We start from the raw sequence: 19,088 nt of genomic DNA on the forward strand, positions 1-19,088 counted from the left end.
AGAGCCGCCCTCGGCATTTGATTTAGTGGGTCCTTACTAGACCTGCTAAATCAAACACCAGAAGATCAATCTCTGTCATGATATTGGGAGTACTACTTTTTAGTTGTTGTTTTAAACCTACTACGTATTAATTCCATGAGGTGAGCCATGGTTCTTGTGTTAGGGGAAGGGCTTTGTTCACGCCACCTGTGATTTTATAGGCCTCGATCAACCTTCACCATCTCTTTTCCAAAGTGAGGTGGCCCTGTCTTTTAAACCTCACACGGAAGCTGCTCCATAACCGTATTTACTTCCCTTCTCTGTACTTCTTCCTTTTTTAATGTACCCTTTCCGAAATGGGGTGACTGGACCTGCAAATATTCAAAGTATGGGCGTACCATGAATTCACACAGTGGCACTATGAAATTTTCCATCTATCCCGTTCCTGATGGTCCCTATCAGCTTTTTTTTGGCTGCTTTGTATCAACTCCATTTTTTTGTTTTGACAAAAATTAAAAGCCCCTCCATTTTGATTGTTTTATAATACACAACCAATTCAAAAGGAATTTGCTACTAAAAGGAAAACACAGAAACGTTTCATGCAGAAAGTGTCAACATGGAACGTTTCGCTCTTGTCGCCGTTTCGGCTTTTCTCCTCCAAAATAAATTGCCGGCAAAACTGACAATTCCGCACAGTGTTTTGATTTTGACTGCCCAGTTTTCTCCCAGGGCAAATCTGGACTGTTGTCCCGAACAGCTCTGGTTTCCTTGTGTACCTACGACTCTATACACTCCCATGCGTGGTAAAGTGATGGGACAGGAATATAGCAGTTAAAATAGATCAACCCTGTAGTACTCCGTTACGTACCAGTTTCACCTCGCGCCCTACTGAAGTAAAAGAGGTGGAGGAGGGATGGGAAAGAAAAACATTCTAATCCTCTCATTTCTGCAAATTTATTATACACAGTATCAAACATGAAATAGTTTAAAAATAAATGCAAAATCCAACAGCTGTGACATTCAACTAGAACAGACTATTTACAGTCGCTCCATCACGGCAGCCCCTCGATCGCCATGCAACTCCTCAGGACAACGCACCGCCTCCTGCCCCACAGACACAGTGTTAGCGAGAAGAGGAAGGGGGAAGAGGCCGAGTTGAGAACTCAGCGCGTTATTTCTCCTCCACAAGCAGAAAGGCAGGTTGTAAGAAAGACAGGTTCCAAGGGGATACACTGTGTATTGCCAAAAATCCTCCTGGGATTTTGTATTCCAGACAGACTGTAACGGACGAAAAGCAATTTGGATTGGCGGAGAAGAAGGCCCAATCCCATACATTCAGCTGTTACATGCAACTGACCAAGGAGACCACAGAGATTAGTCTTAATAAAAACAACCCAGTAAAGCCTTTTTAACTATACACATTGCACTAAGTAGTAAGAAACATGGATTTGAAAAGTCCAGCCCAGCTGTAGTGTGCATGGTGACGCAGTGCCAATAAGCACCACGGAGCATTCCTTCAGATTGCATGGCAGTATTTTGTGTCTCTTCACTTAGAAGACGAAGTATCAAGATCCCTTTGCCAGGACCCTTCTGCAATCCAAGCCAGACAGCCGTGGTCACAGAACAAAGCAGGTGGCCAGCAAGTGAAGTAGTTTGCTCTGCCCTCCTCCTCCAAGTATGCATGTGTATTTAAATAACTAAATGGCCAATCTGTGTTAGTATCTCAGGGAGGAGGATTTCAATCCTTATAAATACGTTTCTTCACAAAGCAGGGAAGAGCATAGGATTAATTGCATTGTCAGATCTCCCCCCTGTCCCCCCCACCTTTCCCAAAGGGAAGAAAAAAAAATTTAGGTTTGTGTTATAAAACAACCAACCTCACGATCACAGGATGGGGAGGGGGTACTGGACAGCATATGAGATTTATTACCGATGTAGCTTCACGATAAGGGAAGCAACAAGCTGGCTAGTTAAAGGTCATCCCTATACACCCAGCAAAAGGATTCTGGTTTGTGCTCAAAGTTATGGCCACAGACGTGAGAGCCAAAGCAGCGACCTCCCCACCGTGCAGTGCTCATTGTTAAGAAAGCTTCGTCCTCCCAACATACAGGCTAGTCTAGCCTGGATGTCCAGCTCTTGCCCCAGAACGTGGAGTTGAGGTGTGTGCTTGTCTGGCAGAGGAAACAAAAAGTAGTGCCCCACACCACTTCACTTGTACACGGATGACCCATTCAGCATTAGAACCCAGGACCACAGAGGGGCGGGTTGACTAGTAACTGCCAGATTTATGCTGATCAATGCTGAACTCGGTCCACCAGAACTCCTCCAAAACACAGCAAGACCCTCAGTGGTAGTTTGCTCTTCTACAGAGCCCAAGAACCATGACTGGAATTGGACCAGTTTGAATTAAAAGACCAGTGGGTACACAGGATTTATCTTTCCGCTCACAGGCATGAGGAGGGGCAGAAACGCTTTGCCTTAAAAAACAATCTTAGTGCAAAAAGAATTTGAAGGTTGGCATTTGTCCATTCCCAAAGCTGTGCTCCATGTACAGCTCAAGCTCAGCCCTCTTCACCCCCAAAGGAAATAGTCACCCCAAACTTGTAACAAGACTATACAGGGTATGCAAGCTGCACTCTAATCTTGTTTGCATGATGCTCAACTCCACGGACATCTACGACCACCATCCGGCTCAGCAGCGCTGCAGGAGCTGCCGGCCTTTCGAATGAGAGATGCAGGCTGGTGGATGTAAAATGTGAGTCATCTTGGGAGCCAACAGTCGTTCTGAGGAGCACGTCCACTCTACCGAAGCTGGCAACAGGCAATAAGGAAGTCAAGTAGCCTACCTGCAAATGTGGCTTTGCTCCCACATTCCTCAGTAGGTTAGTGGTACTAAACAGTGCTCCGAGCCATATCGATCTCTAGATGAGAGTTCATGACTAAATTCTCCATTACACTGAGGACAAGCAAGTCTATGAACTGGCTGAGTGGAGATCGCTGAACGTGCATTCCATATGGTAGGAGAGATAATCTGTGCGCAAGCAAACAAAGGATGCAGTTTCCTTTCCTGGACATGCTGACCAATCTAATCCTCATTCCACCCTGTCCCAAACACACCTGGCCCCCTAACAAAAAAATCACACCCGCTTATTACACATCGGACGTTCTAACACGCAAAAGTTACAGAAGACAACCATCAAGAATCCTTCCAGTCAAAGCCATAGTTAGCACGACTTCCCTGCTGACGGTCAGTAAGACCCGGGAAAGAAAAGGCCATTATAAAAAGCACAGTTGCAAAACTAAGGAACAAGCATCGCCTTTAAACCAGAAGAAGAGTGTCACAGTGATAGATGAACATTCTAACGCTAGACGGACATGGCAGCTTTGCTTATGACTGAGGCCTGTTTGGGTGACCTGTCCATGATCACATGATTAGTCTTTATGGGTCAGATCAATCTGCCAAAGGCATATTTGGAAATGAGCTTCTCTGAAGCGATCGCATCTACTGCGGAAGCACATCTAGGATGTTTTTCAGCAAGCCCCAAAATTCTGCCCTCAACACAGGGAACAGTCCAAGCGTTCAACTGAATTACTGCACAAGGCACACGCATCATGATGCCTGGAGAACAAGACACCGGCCAACAAGAACCCAAGAGCTTCTAAACCCTGTCACCCCCAAGACAAGCAAAACAAAAAAGCAGTACCTCCATTGAGTAGGCTTAAAACCTGCCCCCCACAAGTGACAGACTGCACACAAGAGAATTCTCTGAACCCTGCAGGTAGCTCAGGACATAGGCCCCTCATCCTCTCTGGAGCTCCTGCCCATTATAAACTGCGTGTAATTCTTCGAATGGTACTTTGCAGCTCAGCTTCTGTTCTGAACGTGCTTTTGCCTTGAATGGTTTGGTACTTAAGGCCCAATCTACAGTACAGCTACAAGTGCCAGGGACCAGCCGCTGTCACTGAACCGGCTTAGAGCTATTCCGTTTCAGCAGTACTAGTAGATCTTCATTCTGCCCTCGAAAAGTACATTTACCCTGCAATTAGACACCCAGACTAGCCCACGCCAGCTGACTTGGGCTGGTGCCGCTAAGGGGCTGCTTAACTCTGGCCTAGCTATTCGGGTTACAGCCTGAAGCCTATGAACCTGCCATCTTGCAGGGTCCTAGAACCTGGAGTCCAGTGCAGGCCTGAACGTTTACACCACAACTCTGCAGGGTCTTAGATTGGCAGCTGGCTCAGGCTAACTGCAGCACAGACACCCCCAATGTATGCTAAAGCCTCAAGCCCTGCCTAAGCTAGGCAAACAAGTCACATTTTTTTTTAAAGAAGCGTTACCTTACACCGTCTACACTAGTGTTGTAACTTCCCTAAAACGTGTTCTCTAGGGCTGATCACAGCCAGCAAACTGGTTTTTAGAGGCATAACTCCAACTACACTACTCATTGAGATTAAACATGCTACAGTCTATTTTCCTACTCCAGTCCAAGCCTTAAACTGGGGGGTGGGGGGAGAGGAGGGTTTGGTTTATTCTTCCCCATAAACACAGCCCGTCCAGCAGGATTTTCACATTTTCATACTAAGCACCAATGGCAGTGGCCCTAACCACACCCACCCACCCACCCACACACGCTAACCAGCCTCTCAGCAGTATTGCTTTGTTTGCTTAAGGGAATGGCTTGACCCGCTGAACAAACTGAATGTACACAGATAAGACAGGCACATCTTAAGAGCTAGCCACCAAGACAAATAAATAGGGCCTTTGCAGATCAGATGTGACCACCTGACTGGACCATGCACCAAGGTTTATTCTTAAAAAAAAAAAAAAAACTGAACAACTTCCCTTTCAAAACTTCAATACCTTATAAAGTTGTTTAGGAGTCAGAGAGGGGACAAGAATATAAATCCTTTGAAGTCAACACTGGATATCTGGAGTTAGTTTAAGACATCTTTGGTTTGGCCTTAAGTCAGCCACTAATCCTGTGATTGCACCCACGACAGCCAGTCTGTTTTTAAAAAAGACGAAGTCTACAACTGAAAGAGCTTAGATTTACCCATCACAGCCAATCGGTCTCAGGGGGCTACTAAAGAGATGGCACATGCTTTCTCCTCTAGTGGATAGCACTACAGGGGAGGATAGATACTCGCTAGGCTATTCCCAGGGTTCACCATCCTCTGCATTTCTCATTGAAATTAACCATGAAATATGTTCCTGCAGCTCCAATTTCTGCTAAAGGTCGCACAATTCACTCCAAGAATTCTATTCTGATCTTTGACAAGCTTCTAAGATTTCATAAAAAGTGTGCGCGATACTAGACAATAAAAATACTGCTATGCTGACATACAAAACCACACATGATGGGTCAGCAAATCCCATTCACTGTGTCACAGGATAGTCAGAAAGCAGGAGAACTACATATTATACAAACTGGACACTGCTGGAGAAGTTCTGGATCTTTCACGGAAGATGTACCTAAAACACCAGACAATCGATTGGGAAGGAGTTTCCATATGCAACACGAACCTGATACGAGTAACTAAAACAGCAGTGCCAACATTTTGAACATGAAGCAGTTTGAGGGAGGCATTTTCAAGCCATTAGTAGCATGGAAACTGGATGGTAGGAGGCGGCAGCTTTCAGATCAGACTAAATTATCTAATCTCACTCAGCTTGCCAATCAAAACTTTCAGTGAAATGCATCCATGCCCTGTTAGTGTCGGAAATCCATGCTGCTCGTGGACAGCCAACATCAAAAGCAAAGTGCAACCGTTTGACTGAAAGGACACTCGAGTTTATGTACAGTCCCCCCCCCACAACTTCAGACTTGCTCTCAGGAAATTAAAGGCAACTATATTTTTCCGGTTGACAAATACAATTTTTTTCTACGTGCGTGAACTAGATTTTTAACAAACAAAAAAATCCTTATTTGTAAGATGTCAAAGGCTCTGTTACCAGCAAGGTTATATTTACTGTAAGGGGAACAGAGATGAAGGTGTAGGCCAGGATGTGACAATTCTTTAATGGTACCTCGCTCGCTGTAGTGGAAAGATCAGCAAAGCTCCAAACTCTCTATTGGTAAGGAGCTAAACACTTGACAAACATCAATCTGAGTCTGGAACTCTCAAATGTAGCTACACACACAGCATTGGTTACATATCAGCAGAACACCACCCATTTCTTCCTTTGGTATCTTCCAAACCTTTTAACATGCTCTTGCAGCTAACCCTCTTCTCTGTTTGTTTCTGGCACTTCATATGCTAGCATCTTTTTGGGCAGCACAGCTCCGAGAAAAGTTCTTGTTAAGTTGTGATTGCCAGTAGATCAAACAAAATTGCAAAAACCCTACTTCAGTCTTGACCAACCCAGCTGGTATTTTTACCTTGGAATCTGGAGGCACAAAACGTCCCTATTTTAAGGGCTGGTTAAACAACTTAACAGACGTCACTAAAAGAAGTGAGATGAACTGAATATTAGAATCAGAGCTTAGCATCTCGTACGTACTTATAAAGAGGCAGCAATAAGTGAGGTCTGCTCCTCACAAAATCCTCTTGTGTAAAAAACCGTGCTGCTGATGGCTTTCACTCCCATCATGCTTTTACTTTGAATAAGTTGTCCACAGGTCTGGACACAGTAGGGAAGGTGGCAGCATGAGCTCTGTCGTCACAGGTCTTTCATCCGAGTTTAGCCACCGTGGTCAAATTCCCTAGAGACTGAGGCTTTATCCATGGTTTTCTAGAAAAAGGTTCACATGGCTTCCGGACTCAGTTCGGAGATGAGCAGAGATGCAGGGACAAGACCAACGTAAAGTTATCTAAAGTTCAACCTATCAAACACTATAGACTGAAAAGCAGAATGGACAGGCAATCGCGAGACACACACCTTCAGTCAACTACAGTGGTTTCCTTTAATTCCTCTCAGACATCTGGACGGTTTTGTATTTGGCTCCTACTGAAGCTAGTCAGGACTGGATTATAGGTGACAGGCACTGAACTGTCACTGTCCAAACGAAAGAGACCATGGAAGCTCATTTTGTTCAGCTACTTTGCATCCAAAAGTCGTGGACTCAGCTCCAGTCATCTAATGTACGATTTTTTTCCAGAATCACTGGTTGAGAGAAAGGAAATAGCCAGAGGCCAACCTGTACCCAATTTGATTTTCAAATTTAACCAACAGGTTTGCTAGGGAGAGCTACCCAATTCCATTCCACCTGCTGCCATTTTAAAGACACTGTCGATCAAATACTCAGAAGGATAAAAGTATCCTTTTTATTCCAATGGAGAAGTTGCACATACCAGTTCGTTCAAGACCAAAAGGCTGTTAAAATGTAAGAGCAACCAAAGTAACACGCCTGTCCCTTGAATTCTCCATGACCACTGATTTACGTGACAACATACGTTGCTGAACAAAAACCCCACAACTGTTCTATCGAGCTGACCACATTTGATAAGATCAGCACAACCCGAAAGGGTCCCCAGGATTCCCCAGTACGCCGCTGATTTTAGGATCAACATTTCAGAGTGGCTGAGGTTCCCCCCACCCCACAATTACTGGTAGATTGGATACAGGCTATACAGAGTTGGTAACTGTAACGGACCAGTGGCTGTATGGATGAGAAAGCCTGTACCACAGGCATTTGCATGCTGTAAATTCATATCCCCTACCCAGGCTTCCAGGGCAAAGAGGGCTGATTAAGCAACAGGTTTTATGAAACCTGGAAAAGTGATCATTTTTTTTAAAAGGGTCTGAAGTTATACTACATCATTTGCTGACTTGTTTCACCATTGATCGCTCCATACGTTTTACAGCATAAATAAAAACGGAAGAAAAAAAATAAATACATTGGCTCCTATGAAGTCAGAAGTGGTTTGGGCTGCATAGTGGAGCAAGGAGAAGGGGGGAGCGAAAATTTACACATTTTGAGACAAAAAACAGGAAGCGCCTGCAAAATAGTGTAGGAGAGAGTTTAAGTGTCCTCATTCATGTCCTGGCTGTCTGTCCGAGCAATTTTCCGTGGCGGTGCCGAATTCTCACCTTCTATTTCCACTTGCTCTTGATCTCTCTTCTTTGCTGCATTCTGATTGAAGCAAATAGAAAGGCACATCAATGAAACCCTCCACAGCATTCCACTCCAGAGATGGCTACATTTCTGTACTGCAGGATACATCTTGCATAAGTCGTCGGTAACGGTCTTTAGGAGGAAAGATGCTGATGTATAGGAACTAGCAGAGGCATCTTCTGATAAAGTCGAGAGTCCTACACAGCTAAACCACGTTAGAGACTGAGTTTTCCCTATAAAATGCTCTCCTGCCCCTGCAGGGCTGCTAACAGACAATGTTCTGCCCAAACTTCTCTCAGTTTCTCCCTGTGACGTAGTGGGGGGAGCTGTCTGCTCTATAACCCAGTGTGCTATGGTGGTGCCTTGCTGGTTGCTGGGCTTGGGCAGTGGGTAGCCTCCACTATATGTAGCACGGCTCAACAGGACAGCAGATGAGTCACTAGGCAAGGGTCTCACAACCTGTCCGACAGGTTGCCTCCCAGGGACAGAGACAAAGAGGAAGTGGGTCTGGCCCACGAAAGCTCATCACCTAATAAACCATCTTGTTAGTCTTTAAAGTGCTACATTGTCCTGCATTTTGCTTCAGCTACCCCGGACTAACACGGCTACATTTCTATCACAAAGAGGAAGGCGGAGAACAACCCCTGTCTAGGGAGCAGGGCTGGAAGAGAGAGTCAGTTTCTGTCTGGGAAGCAGGGGAGAAAAGGCTAAGGAGGGGGCTGGGATTGTAGGGCCCAGCTACTCCCCATCTCAAGGGGGAGGGGCACCCTTGAGGTCTCCTAGCCCCAGTTCCTGTAGCCAGATTGCATCTGTGCTGTATCTTGGAGAAGCAATAAACTCCCTCTATTCTACTGGCTAGTGGAGTCTGTTCATGCCACTACAGGGGTGCAGGAGATGGGGAAACGCCAACATGTGGTCACACTCTCCTTCTCCCACTCCCGCCCCTACCTCTTTGCTGCTGCTCTACCTCTGGAACAGCCCAACACACAGATTGGGAAGTAACTTCCCAGAGCAAAGATATGCTGGCGATGGCAATTCCTCGCTGTGCACACCTTGTGCTGTACTCATTTATGCCTATAGAGCACAAGGTCTAAGGCAGGGTACAGGCTAGGAACTTTTTAATGACATGTATACCTGGCATGTACAGTCATTCCTCATTTAACACGTGCCCGCTTAACACGTTTTCATGATAGCACGATTTTTTTTTTTAGGGAACATTTTTTGAATTACACAACTGTCCCTGGAATAACACGATTTGCCCAGCAGGCCCGTTGCCGGCAGCTGTGTGGAGCTTCCCCCGCCTCCCTGCAAAGTGGCGGAGGGTTCGCTGCTCGCCGCGCAGTTCCCCGGAGATCCCCCCCTCGCCGGACGCAGTGCAGGTCCTGGCATACTCCCAACCCAATCCCCCTCCCTTCTCCTCCCCTTCCTTTCCCCAGAGCCAAACACCTCCCGTCCCTGCTGTAACCCAGTCCCCTTTCTCCCCCAACCTTATGTCCTGGTCCCAACAGACACGACCGCTTGAAACGCAACCCCAACCTTTTCCATTATTTTCAATGGGAAAATTGACCCCGCATAACATGTTTTCACTTAACACGATCATTTTCTGAAACATATCTACAATGTTAAATGAGGAATTACTGTTCTGTTAATGTGACCCTGAGAGGGAAGCAAAATCTGTGATTTCACAGGTGAGTCCCTGGAAATGATACATTCAAAGGCACGCAGTGTGTCAAAAGAAGAGCCAGAAAAAAACTCCCAGAGGCGTGGCTCCCAGTCTCCTGTATTAACTACCGGCCTAATCAAGGACTGGTGTACAGTGTGCCACCCAAAAATAATTTTTATTTTACAGATGGGGAACTGAGGCACAAAGATGCCAAGTGACTTGCCACGGTCACATAAGAAGTTTGTGGCAAAAATCAAACTGAGGCTCCCCAATTCTAGGTTACATCTTTGTCATTGGACCATCTTTGCTCTCTCTAGAATATGAAGAATGAAAATGTCTTGCCACAAGCAATTTCTGGTAGAACTGAGAAATCCAGGTTAGCTCAGTCTTCCACTTAATAATATCTAAGTATTTGTCATGACTAAATTACAGGCGTTGGTGGAAGCAATCAAAACAAAGTGCACTTTAAAACCAGATACAAGTTTTACATTTTAAAAGTCCTACCTTTTTGTCCCATTGCTGATGTAGGTAACGCAATAGTATATTTGTCTTTTCTGTTACTATGACTGTTGAAGAAAGAGAAAACACTCTGAAGGCATTTCTAAAAGATAACATTTAAAACCAACTATAGTGGCCATGACTTCGAAACAGGTTATGCTCCTTTTAAAGAGGACGGACAGCACCGCTGTCATTTCAATAAGGATAAAGAAAAAGCTGTGCAAAAGCCGTGGCAAAAGTTAAGCAGCTGTCCTCTTTGAAGCCCCTTGAATCCCACAAAAATATCAAGTAAGATAACTATTAAAAATCTGGCATGTACTCAACCACAGAACGTACGCTTAGAAAACATTATCTGAAACCTCAAACAATAAGAGGAGCGTACTTACTTTGTTCAGAAGGATACTCCCTTGTGGGAAGATACACTGATGGTCTTCTATTCTGTAGAAGAATTAGAATTGTTACAGAGCAGAGGAAAAGCCCCCCCTCCGCCCCAAAACTTCCACAAAGAACTAGGGCCACTGAACGGTCCCAGTCATAACAGCTAGTTTATTTCAATTGCAACGCTATAAAATTGTGGCAACGCAGCAAACAACACTGCCTCACTGTCCTATGCAGCTCTGAATTCTTTCACATGTAGAAAAAGGTCCATTTATCATCCATGCAACCCAGTGGCAATGCTAAAGAAAGAATGTAAGACTGGGGAAAGGAATGTCACGCAGCTTTGGCTCTGCTGAAATTGCATTTTTCTGAAGGACGTCAACTCTATCTGGAAAATCTCCCCACCTGGGATTCCACCCTCCAATAAACAGTTGCCGCTTGTGACAATATCAGCAACAACTTATTTCAAGAAACCTAAGGCCCAGTTAGAGGCTGTCTGAAGCACCATTTCCTCTGGAACTCTGAAAGGCTTCACTGCAAACGGACCTTCTCCTGAGAGATTGGCTTTAGATACAATACTCACCGATGCTTTACATACAGAGTCCGCATGAAATCTACTGAAGTTGCTTTTGTTGTAGACTGGTAATCCTTTCAAAAAATCTGCCTACAATGAAAGAAGACAGCTTTGATTAAACAGGGGAGCAAGTAGAGAATTTAAAAAGATGAGCAAAAAGTTCAAGGGTATTGCACACATCAGTAAGGCTGGGCATTTTAACATCTTGAAGTATATTAGCTACAGCTATTAAGTGAATTATAAAATATTCAGAATAAATACTGGTTTTAAGACAAATTCCACAGTCCTATGTGTATGTCTCACCTATATTTCTCCAGCCTAAGTGGCTTATCTCCAGTGAAAGGCTCAGCTGTATCTACATCCATTTTGAACCCCTTTAAAAAAAAACTAGTTAACTGTAGATATGCAGTTAGGTCTCATGTTTAAGATTAAGACAGGAAACTGAGGAAGTCACTTCTTAAGAGGCATAGTGATGGATTACAAAGGGGCAAATGTCAAGTTAATCATTTAAAGAAAATCAGTGCTTAGATGTGTTTTAATCTGTTAACCTAATTTATGCTGCATACTCTTTTGTACCTCAGCTTGAAAGCAGATCAGCCATTTTCATTTTTCAATACAAGCAGCTTTGCTTTCTTGACTCATACACACTAATACAATGCTGTTACCATTGAGTTGCAAAGATTAATCAACAGTAAAGCATTTATTTTGGTTTCACTTTGCCAAAGATCTGGGCCAATTTGGACTTGACCGCATCTTTGAGTTTTGCTTAGAGACAGACCTGTAACTAAAACACAATCACTGTGTACTCAGTAAAGCAAGGGGAGTAGGTGGCATAGAACTAATGTGCCCATCTTGTAGCAAGCAGCCATCTACCTAAAACAAAACCTCAATGGTCAAAATGCATCCTTAATGCCAACACTGGTGTTATTAGGGCCTGAAAAACCTTGCAATGCAGCCATTAACCTTCCACCTAATACATTATAGCTGTTCCACAAAGGGCGTTTACTCATTAAAATGAGCAGAGTTCTCAAAGTGGCTACACTTAAGCAACCCTCCCTAGAACATATGTAGTGTAAACCTGTCAGATGGAATTTACCAGTGCAGTTCACTACCCACTGCTCACTCTAGGTGCCTACTCTAGCATAGCTACTCCAGTGGATAAAACCCTCAGCACAGACAAAACCTACACTGCCCAGTGACTCCCACAACAACGAACTCCCAAGTTCTTGAGCAGCTGCCTGGCTGGTTCAGACTTCACAGCAGAGCCAGAGTAACACACTTGACCAACAGTAGCACTGCCTCACAGGAAGTGTTCCAGCATAGCAGCAGCTGCTCTGAAGAGATCTTTACTCCTGTTAACTAAACTAATGCCATATGGATGGAGCATTGTCCGTCTTAAATGCAAAGTAAGGAGCATTACAGTAATCAACTAAGCAGCATGCCAGATCGAGTTAACTCCTGACAACTAGGGATATAAAATCCCATTTAATTAGTTAAATGTTAAGTTTAATTGGTTAACTGATTAAACAGGACTGGTAGGGCCATGTGGGCTGCATGGGCTGGGAGCTAGCAGCCCTGTTCAGGGGCTTGGCGGGGCTGGAGCAGCCCATAGCCTGCGGCAGGGGACAGGCTGCTCCCTGGGTACCGGTTAACATCCCTACCGACAACAGCTGCATCTCTTAACAGCTGCAGGAAGCAAGGGGACAGATATCACAAGAAGGAATGAAGTACACTTCTCCTTGAGGAAGGAACTGTCTTTTGTGTTTGTACAGCGCTTATCACCATAGGGTCCTGATCTATGAATTGCGGGTCCTTAAACTAAAGGGAAGATGAGTGTATTGAAAGCCATGAAGGAAAATAACCAGCTTAAATCCCTCTCTCTAAAAACAGATGCAATATTTGCACTGGAGTCATGCCTAGAGGCCCCAAACAAGGATTAAAACCCCATTATGTTAGGCACAACACATGCATGTAACAAAGAGAGAGACCCTGCCCTGCCCCCCTCCCCCCAGCTTACTATATAAGCTATTAATACATTATCTTGGTTAGAAGCAACTCTAAAGGTTAGCCAAACAGCAGATGATTCTAATGAGCAGAGTTATTCAACCCCTGTTGCATGTGACAGAACAGTCCTCCTGCTCCTATGGAAGGAGTTAAAAATCTCTTCATGGGAACCATTACTTTCCTGTTTGTAACCATGGTAGCTGATTCAAAGCAATGGGCTGCACCCAGGAGGCTTCTGAAGCACTGTGTACACTCTGATCTTGTTTTAAGAAAAAAAGTGAACTAAAATAATGTTTCTAAAGTTACCTCCTCCCAAGCTTGCTTTTAGGAGAAAGCTAGTCCTATGCTTAAGCAATTGGGACAGTTTCCAGTTCTGCCACAGACTCTTTGTGCGACCATGAACAAATCAATAATGTCTAAAGCCCATCTGTAAAATGGGGACAATACTACTTTTCACCCACCCTTTATCTGCCTTGTTTATCTAGCTCTTGCCAGCTACACACGGCACGGGGACTGGTTCTTGTTTCTCTGCACAATGAAAGCACTAAGTGGGCCTTTAGATGCTACTAGAATAGAAGTAAACTTGTTTTCAGATTCTGCTGTGCATTCCAACTGTTACGCCTCCTCTCCTGGGCAGCTTTGTTTACCTTCTTTCATTTACCTCTACCTCTCAAGGCTGGTTTTGATTACAGAATATTCAAACTGAAAGTTTCATGACTGCGAAAAGGATCATGCAAGAATATTTCACTCACTTAGCATCTCATTTCACTGCATTTAGAACTGATCTTGAGTTCTTACATACTACAGCCAGAAAGTATTTGGCTGGAATTGATCAAAATTCCCAGGTATGTTTCTTACTCTACAGTGGAGAATTTACAACACATCCCACCACAAAAGCATTTAATTCTGTGCAGCTTTTCACTGAACTTTGATGCAAAAAAACCCTGACTATTTGCACTAAGGATATAAAATCCCAGTTAAAAAGTTAACTGGTTAAATGGGATCTTGCAGGCAGGGGACCTGCTCCAACCTGGCCTGCCGGTTGACTGGTTGACCAGTTACCCCAGTAAGGCTGATGGTTGCCGGTTAACCCTTTACATCAGCATTTCTCAAACTGTGGGTCCTGACCCCCTGGAAGGTCGCAAGCAACTTAGAGGGGGGTCGCGGTATCACAAGTTTGAGAACCCCCGATTTACATCCCTAATTTGCACATTATATTAGGCTAGCCCAGGGAGAAAATCCTTTGAGTCATGTACATGGAATTTAGATAATTCGACAAAAAATAAACTGAAATTGTAATTATTTTAAAATAATATTTGATCCTACCTCAGGTGTTTAATAAGCTACAGCTCTATCCCCATTTCAAAATATGAAATTAGCTCTAGCCCATTCCACCTAGCTTTCAGTGATTGTCTCTCTCCACCTAATCATTAGGACCCCAAGCCATTTGTGTTGTATTCCTTGACTTTACACAAAACACGTGCAAGAGAACTAGAACTAATCATTTTGGCAGAAAACTGAAAAGCTGGTCTTTACTACTGAGGAGTCCTAAAGTAAGGCTCTTTACATAAAGATTAGAGTACTGGGCCTGAAATAGGGATGTAATAGTGTAGTCAATTAACCAATTAATGCTATAGACTACACACATTTCTCCTCCCCACCCCGCCAGTACATTTTTTAACAGGCTGGCCAGCTCATGACAGATCCTGGAGCTCAGAAACACCACCCCACTGCCCCCAGACATGGGATGCTGCCACCCCTTGCTGCTGCTTCTGTATCAGAGGCAGCAGCGTGGGGCTACAGCAGCCGGTCCATGAGGTGAACTGGTTTTTAAACTGGCTCCCCTCGCAGACCAGCTTCCACCTGGCACCCTACGCTGCTGCCTCTGATACAGCGGCAGCAATGTGGAGTGGCAGGGGGCTGCTTGGAAGTGGGGCAGGAGTGGCTGCTGATAGTCCCTGAGGGTGAGGCCGAGCAGTCAAGTAACCAATAAGAATTCATGAGGTTAACTGACTATTCAATTGACTGATTTTTAACATCCCTAGCCTGAAATGGGATTGTATCACAGACAGCATATGTTCATCATGTGGATACTTTCCCCTCCCCAGCCACTAAAAAGCAATGTTGCTTCCTGGATGAGAATCATTATAAATACTTAAGAGATGAGGACTAAATGTGTCTCCAAGATGCAAAAGGAGTTCCCCAGCACTGCTCTGGACAGGCTGTAAAACAGCTTAAAGCAACGGTAGTTTTCAATGATCCTGCCACGTCCCCATTCACACATTATACATTTTGACACACTAATATACAGATGGCCTTTAAAAAGTGAATCCATTATTGCAAAGATCACAGCTGGAATCCATTTTGACGGAGGGCAATAAAAACTGATCGTATACATCCAGAAGAAGCAGTTCTTGCCTCTCCTCCAGAATAAGAGGGGGTGGCAGGCAAGCTAATTAATCACTTTCATGTTGATGTGTTTGAGTGACTACTAGATTACTACAGCTGTCCCCACATCTAAGCATCACAGCTTATGAGACCCCAAATACAGGATGAAGCCTCAAAATGACAGCCATGAAAATGGTATGAAAATCACACAGGATCTTTTAAAAAGGAATCATTTCTGTAGATTTCATTTCATTGTTTAGCTTCTCCAATTAAAAATGACAAATGCAAGATGGACACCAGACTTGTGCAGGTCAAAGAATTACATACCAGTTAACAGGGATTTAGCTTGTCATTTACACCAGTGTTTTGAATACCCTTCAGGGTACTCAAGAGAAGTCTTGGGGGGGGGGGGGGGGGAGGGGGGTACATCAACTCAACTTAAATTTGGAGAAAACTGAAATTTTGTTTTAAGTTTTACAGTGCTGTATTTTTCTACTTCTTACACCCAAAAATTTAATCGCCCACCCAGCTACAATTAAGTTGTTTAAACAAGTGTGTTGCAATGGTAGAAAAAATGAGAGAGCTGAAGGTACTGGGGGTACTCTCATATATATATAAAGGGTGATAGAAATGTAGCCGTGTTAGTCTGGTGTAGCTGAAACAAAAGACAGGACTATGTAGCACTTTAAAGACTAACACAATGGTTTATTAGATGATGAGCTTTCGTGGGCAAGACCCACTTCCTCAGACCAAATAGTGGAAGAAAATTGTCACAACCATATATGATCTGAGGAAGTGGGTCTGTCCCACGAAAGCTCATCACCTAATAAACCATCTTGTTAGTCTTTAAAGTGCTACATAAGTCCTGTTTTTTGTTTCGTATATAAAGAGGTACTTTATAATAAAAAGGTTGAGAAACACTGATTTACACGCCACAATATCTTAGGACTAGTAGCAAGTGAGAGTGGGTGTTTCCCTGGTTACTAACCACCACCCTGTTTTTTCCAAGGGCAGAAGTTATTTGAATGATTCAGCTCCAGTACCTTCGGAAATATTTATCAGGCAACCACTATAACTGAGATATTAAGCAGGAAAACCAAAGTGATTATTTAAAAAAAACAAAACCCATCCATAGACACATTCAGTAGAGCACTTCTCTATCTCGCCTTTCTCCCCTTCCCTTTTCCTTAAGGTAAAGGAGGAAAATGCCCCCAACAAACTAAAAGAGCTGGGGAACTTCCTGAGGAGACAGGACAAGAGGCAGATCCTCACATCTGAGGAAACAAAAGACAGGACTATGTAGCACTTAAAAGACTAACAAGATGGTTTATTAGGTGATGAGCTTTCGTGGGCCAGACCCACTTCCTCAGATCAAGTTATACCTGCCTCTGGAAATTTCCACTACATGCATGTGATGAAGTGGGTCTTTGCCCACGAAAGCTTATGCTCCAACACTTCAGTTAGTCTATAAGGTGCCACAGGACTGCTCGCCGCTTTTGCAGATTCAGACTAACACGGCTACCCCTCTGATTCTTGACACCTAATAAACCATCTTCTTTAGTCTTTAAAGTGCTGCACAGTCGTGTCTTTTGTTTCAGCAAGACCAGACCAACACAGCTACATCTCTATTACTATTCACATTTGAGGAGCTTCCCTCTTGTATTTTGAGGGAAGGCGACAAAGCAGGAACCCCAAATACAACAGGCCCCGTGTGACTGAGCGACTGCCTGGAGAGGCTCTCTTGGGGGAGGAGACAAAGCTGCATCTGCCCCTCCCATGTCAGCAAGACAATCCCCCCTCCTCCCACACCCCAGTTTCGTGAGCATGAGACCAAAACGCCCTTCGCTGCTGGAGCCCACAGCTCTCAGCAGAGGGATGCAAAGGACCCGTCTGCTCCAGCCCACGGAGGGGACACAGGAATATCGCTCGGGGGGAGAGGGGGGGATGCTGAAGATGAAGCCAGGAAAGAGTGTGTGTGTGTGTGTGGGGGGGGGGGGGTTGCAGATGCAGGAGCCCCGCCCCCGAGACAGCTAGCTCAGGCTGGGGGGGGGGCGGGGATCACAGCCCCCTCCCTGTTGCCCCCCCCCAGGCAGGAACCCCGGAAGGGCCACGGCCCCGTCCCCGGAACAGGCCCAGGCCTTTGGGGGGGGGGCCTTCCCAGGAAAGGCCCAGGGCGGGGGCGCCCCCCCCATAGCAGGGCCCGGGGGCGGCTCTGCCCGCTGGGGGGGTTGCGGGGGGGGGCAGGCCCCGCCCCCGGGAAGGGCCCGTGGCCGGGCGGGGGCATCGACCCCGCCTCGCCCCGCGCAGGCCTGAGCGGGGCCCGCTCCCCGGGTCCCCATGGCTACAGCCCGAGACCCCCCGTCGCCATTTTGCATCGGGGGGGGAGGGGGGAGGCGATCACCTACCATCTTCACCGCCGCCGCCTCAGCCGCACGGCAACTTCTAAAAGCCCACCCCTCAGCCGAACTTGCCTCCTCGCCCGGACCGCCCCGCTGCCCGGCCACGCCCGCGCCCATTGGGCGGCGCTGCGCGGCGCCGGAAGCCCATTGGCCAGCCGATCCGTCGCTCCAAGCCGCCCGGAAACTAAGCTTTGTAGGTTGAGATAGCAAATGCCCCCAAGCTCGCGGCAGGAAGCGGCTAGGACCCGGATGTGTGGCTGGCCGCGCTGCCTCATGGGAACTGTAGTCCCAGTAACAAACACCGGGTTTCCTATGAAGGAAGCCATTGGCTGCTGCCAAGACCAATAATAATTTATGGTTGGTTATTAACAAACATTTGATTATTTATTATTAGGTGGTATTAATTATGAATAAGTACTATTGGGTTTAATTATTAAATAATGCAACACAGAATAGTCAATTATTAATAAGCCTCATTATTCAAGCCATAATTAGTCACTGATATTAACCTACCAGTTATGGCTTATGACCATCCCCATTTGATTAAACTTAGCCATAGATTCCAAATAGTAAACATTAATAATCAATATTTCCTAATAAAAATCACTCGACTTAAGTCACTCATTATCAAGCATGCATAATCAAGAACTCATTCATTAACAAAGCTTCTGATCTTGCAAGCTGCTGTACAGGAGCAGCCTCTTGTATCCACAAAGTGTCCCGTTAAGGGATGCAGAGGTCTGCCTGGCTGGGGCAGCTTGCAACATGGGGCAAAATTCAAGAACATTCAATCATTTATAATGAGTCACAAATGAATTATCTATGAATAATCTATATGAGTTATTTGTATCACACCCAAAGCTTGTTAAGCACATTGCAATACAGATAGGTAATAAGACAGATTCCTGCATCAAAGATCTTGCACTCTAAACAGAGAAACGAATGACAAAAGATATTAGGTACACTGGAAGAAGGGAGGGATACACAACAGTTTAGTGTTACTTCGTCCCATTGTCAAATCGGACCCTACACCAAAACTCTAATGGTCAATAACCAATAAATCATATAAAATAAGGTATTTCGTGGGTGTTCTCCATCCACTGCAGATTTACAGCAGATATGATAGGATGGACAGTCTCTAGTGCTAA

General features: G+C 45.1%; 1 protein-coding gene across 1 annotated transcript; it reads right to left on the reverse strand.

Moving 5' to 3' along the window:
• Positions 1 to 919: 919 nt before the first annotated feature.
• On the reverse strand, positions 920 to 18,097 carry DDA1 (DET1 and DDB1 associated 1). Its single transcript, XM_075902782.2, has 5 exons — positions 17,947 to 18,097; positions 11,159 to 11,239; positions 10,584 to 10,635; positions 10,204 to 10,265; positions 920 to 8,054 (listed from the first exon to the last, which is right to left on the reverse strand). The coding sequence occupies exons 1-5, from the start codon at positions 18,055 to 18,057 to the stop codon at positions 7,944 to 7,946; spliced, it is 417 nt and encodes a 138-aa protein (XP_075758897.1). The 5' UTR covers positions 18,058 to 18,097; the 3' UTR covers positions 920 to 7,943.
• Between the last annotated feature and the right edge of the window lie 991 nt (positions 18,098 to 19,088).

This window comes from Pelodiscus sinensis, chromosome 32, assembly GCF_052426305.1.
Source record: "Pelodiscus sinensis isolate ZL-2025 chromosome 32, ASM5242630v1, whole genome shotgun sequence".
Lineage (NCBI taxonomy): Eukaryota > Metazoa > Chordata > Testudines > Trionychidae > Pelodiscus > Pelodiscus sinensis.

Bases quoted from the DNA above. Each gene is read 5' to 3' on its own strand.
- DDA1 (XM_075902782.2), bottom strand. From the start codon at position 18,057: ATGGGCGCGGGCGTGGCCGGGCAGCGGGGCGGTCCGGGCGAGGAGGCA. The intron at 11,240-17,946 runs GTAGGTGATCGC...CTTTCATTGTAG, and splicing joins AGGCGGCGGCGGTGAAGATG to GCAGATTTTTTGAAAGGATT. The intron at 8,055-10,203 runs GTAGGACTTTTA...TGCTTCAATCAG, and splicing joins ATCAGCAATGGGACAAAAAG to AATGCAGCAAAGAAGAGAGA.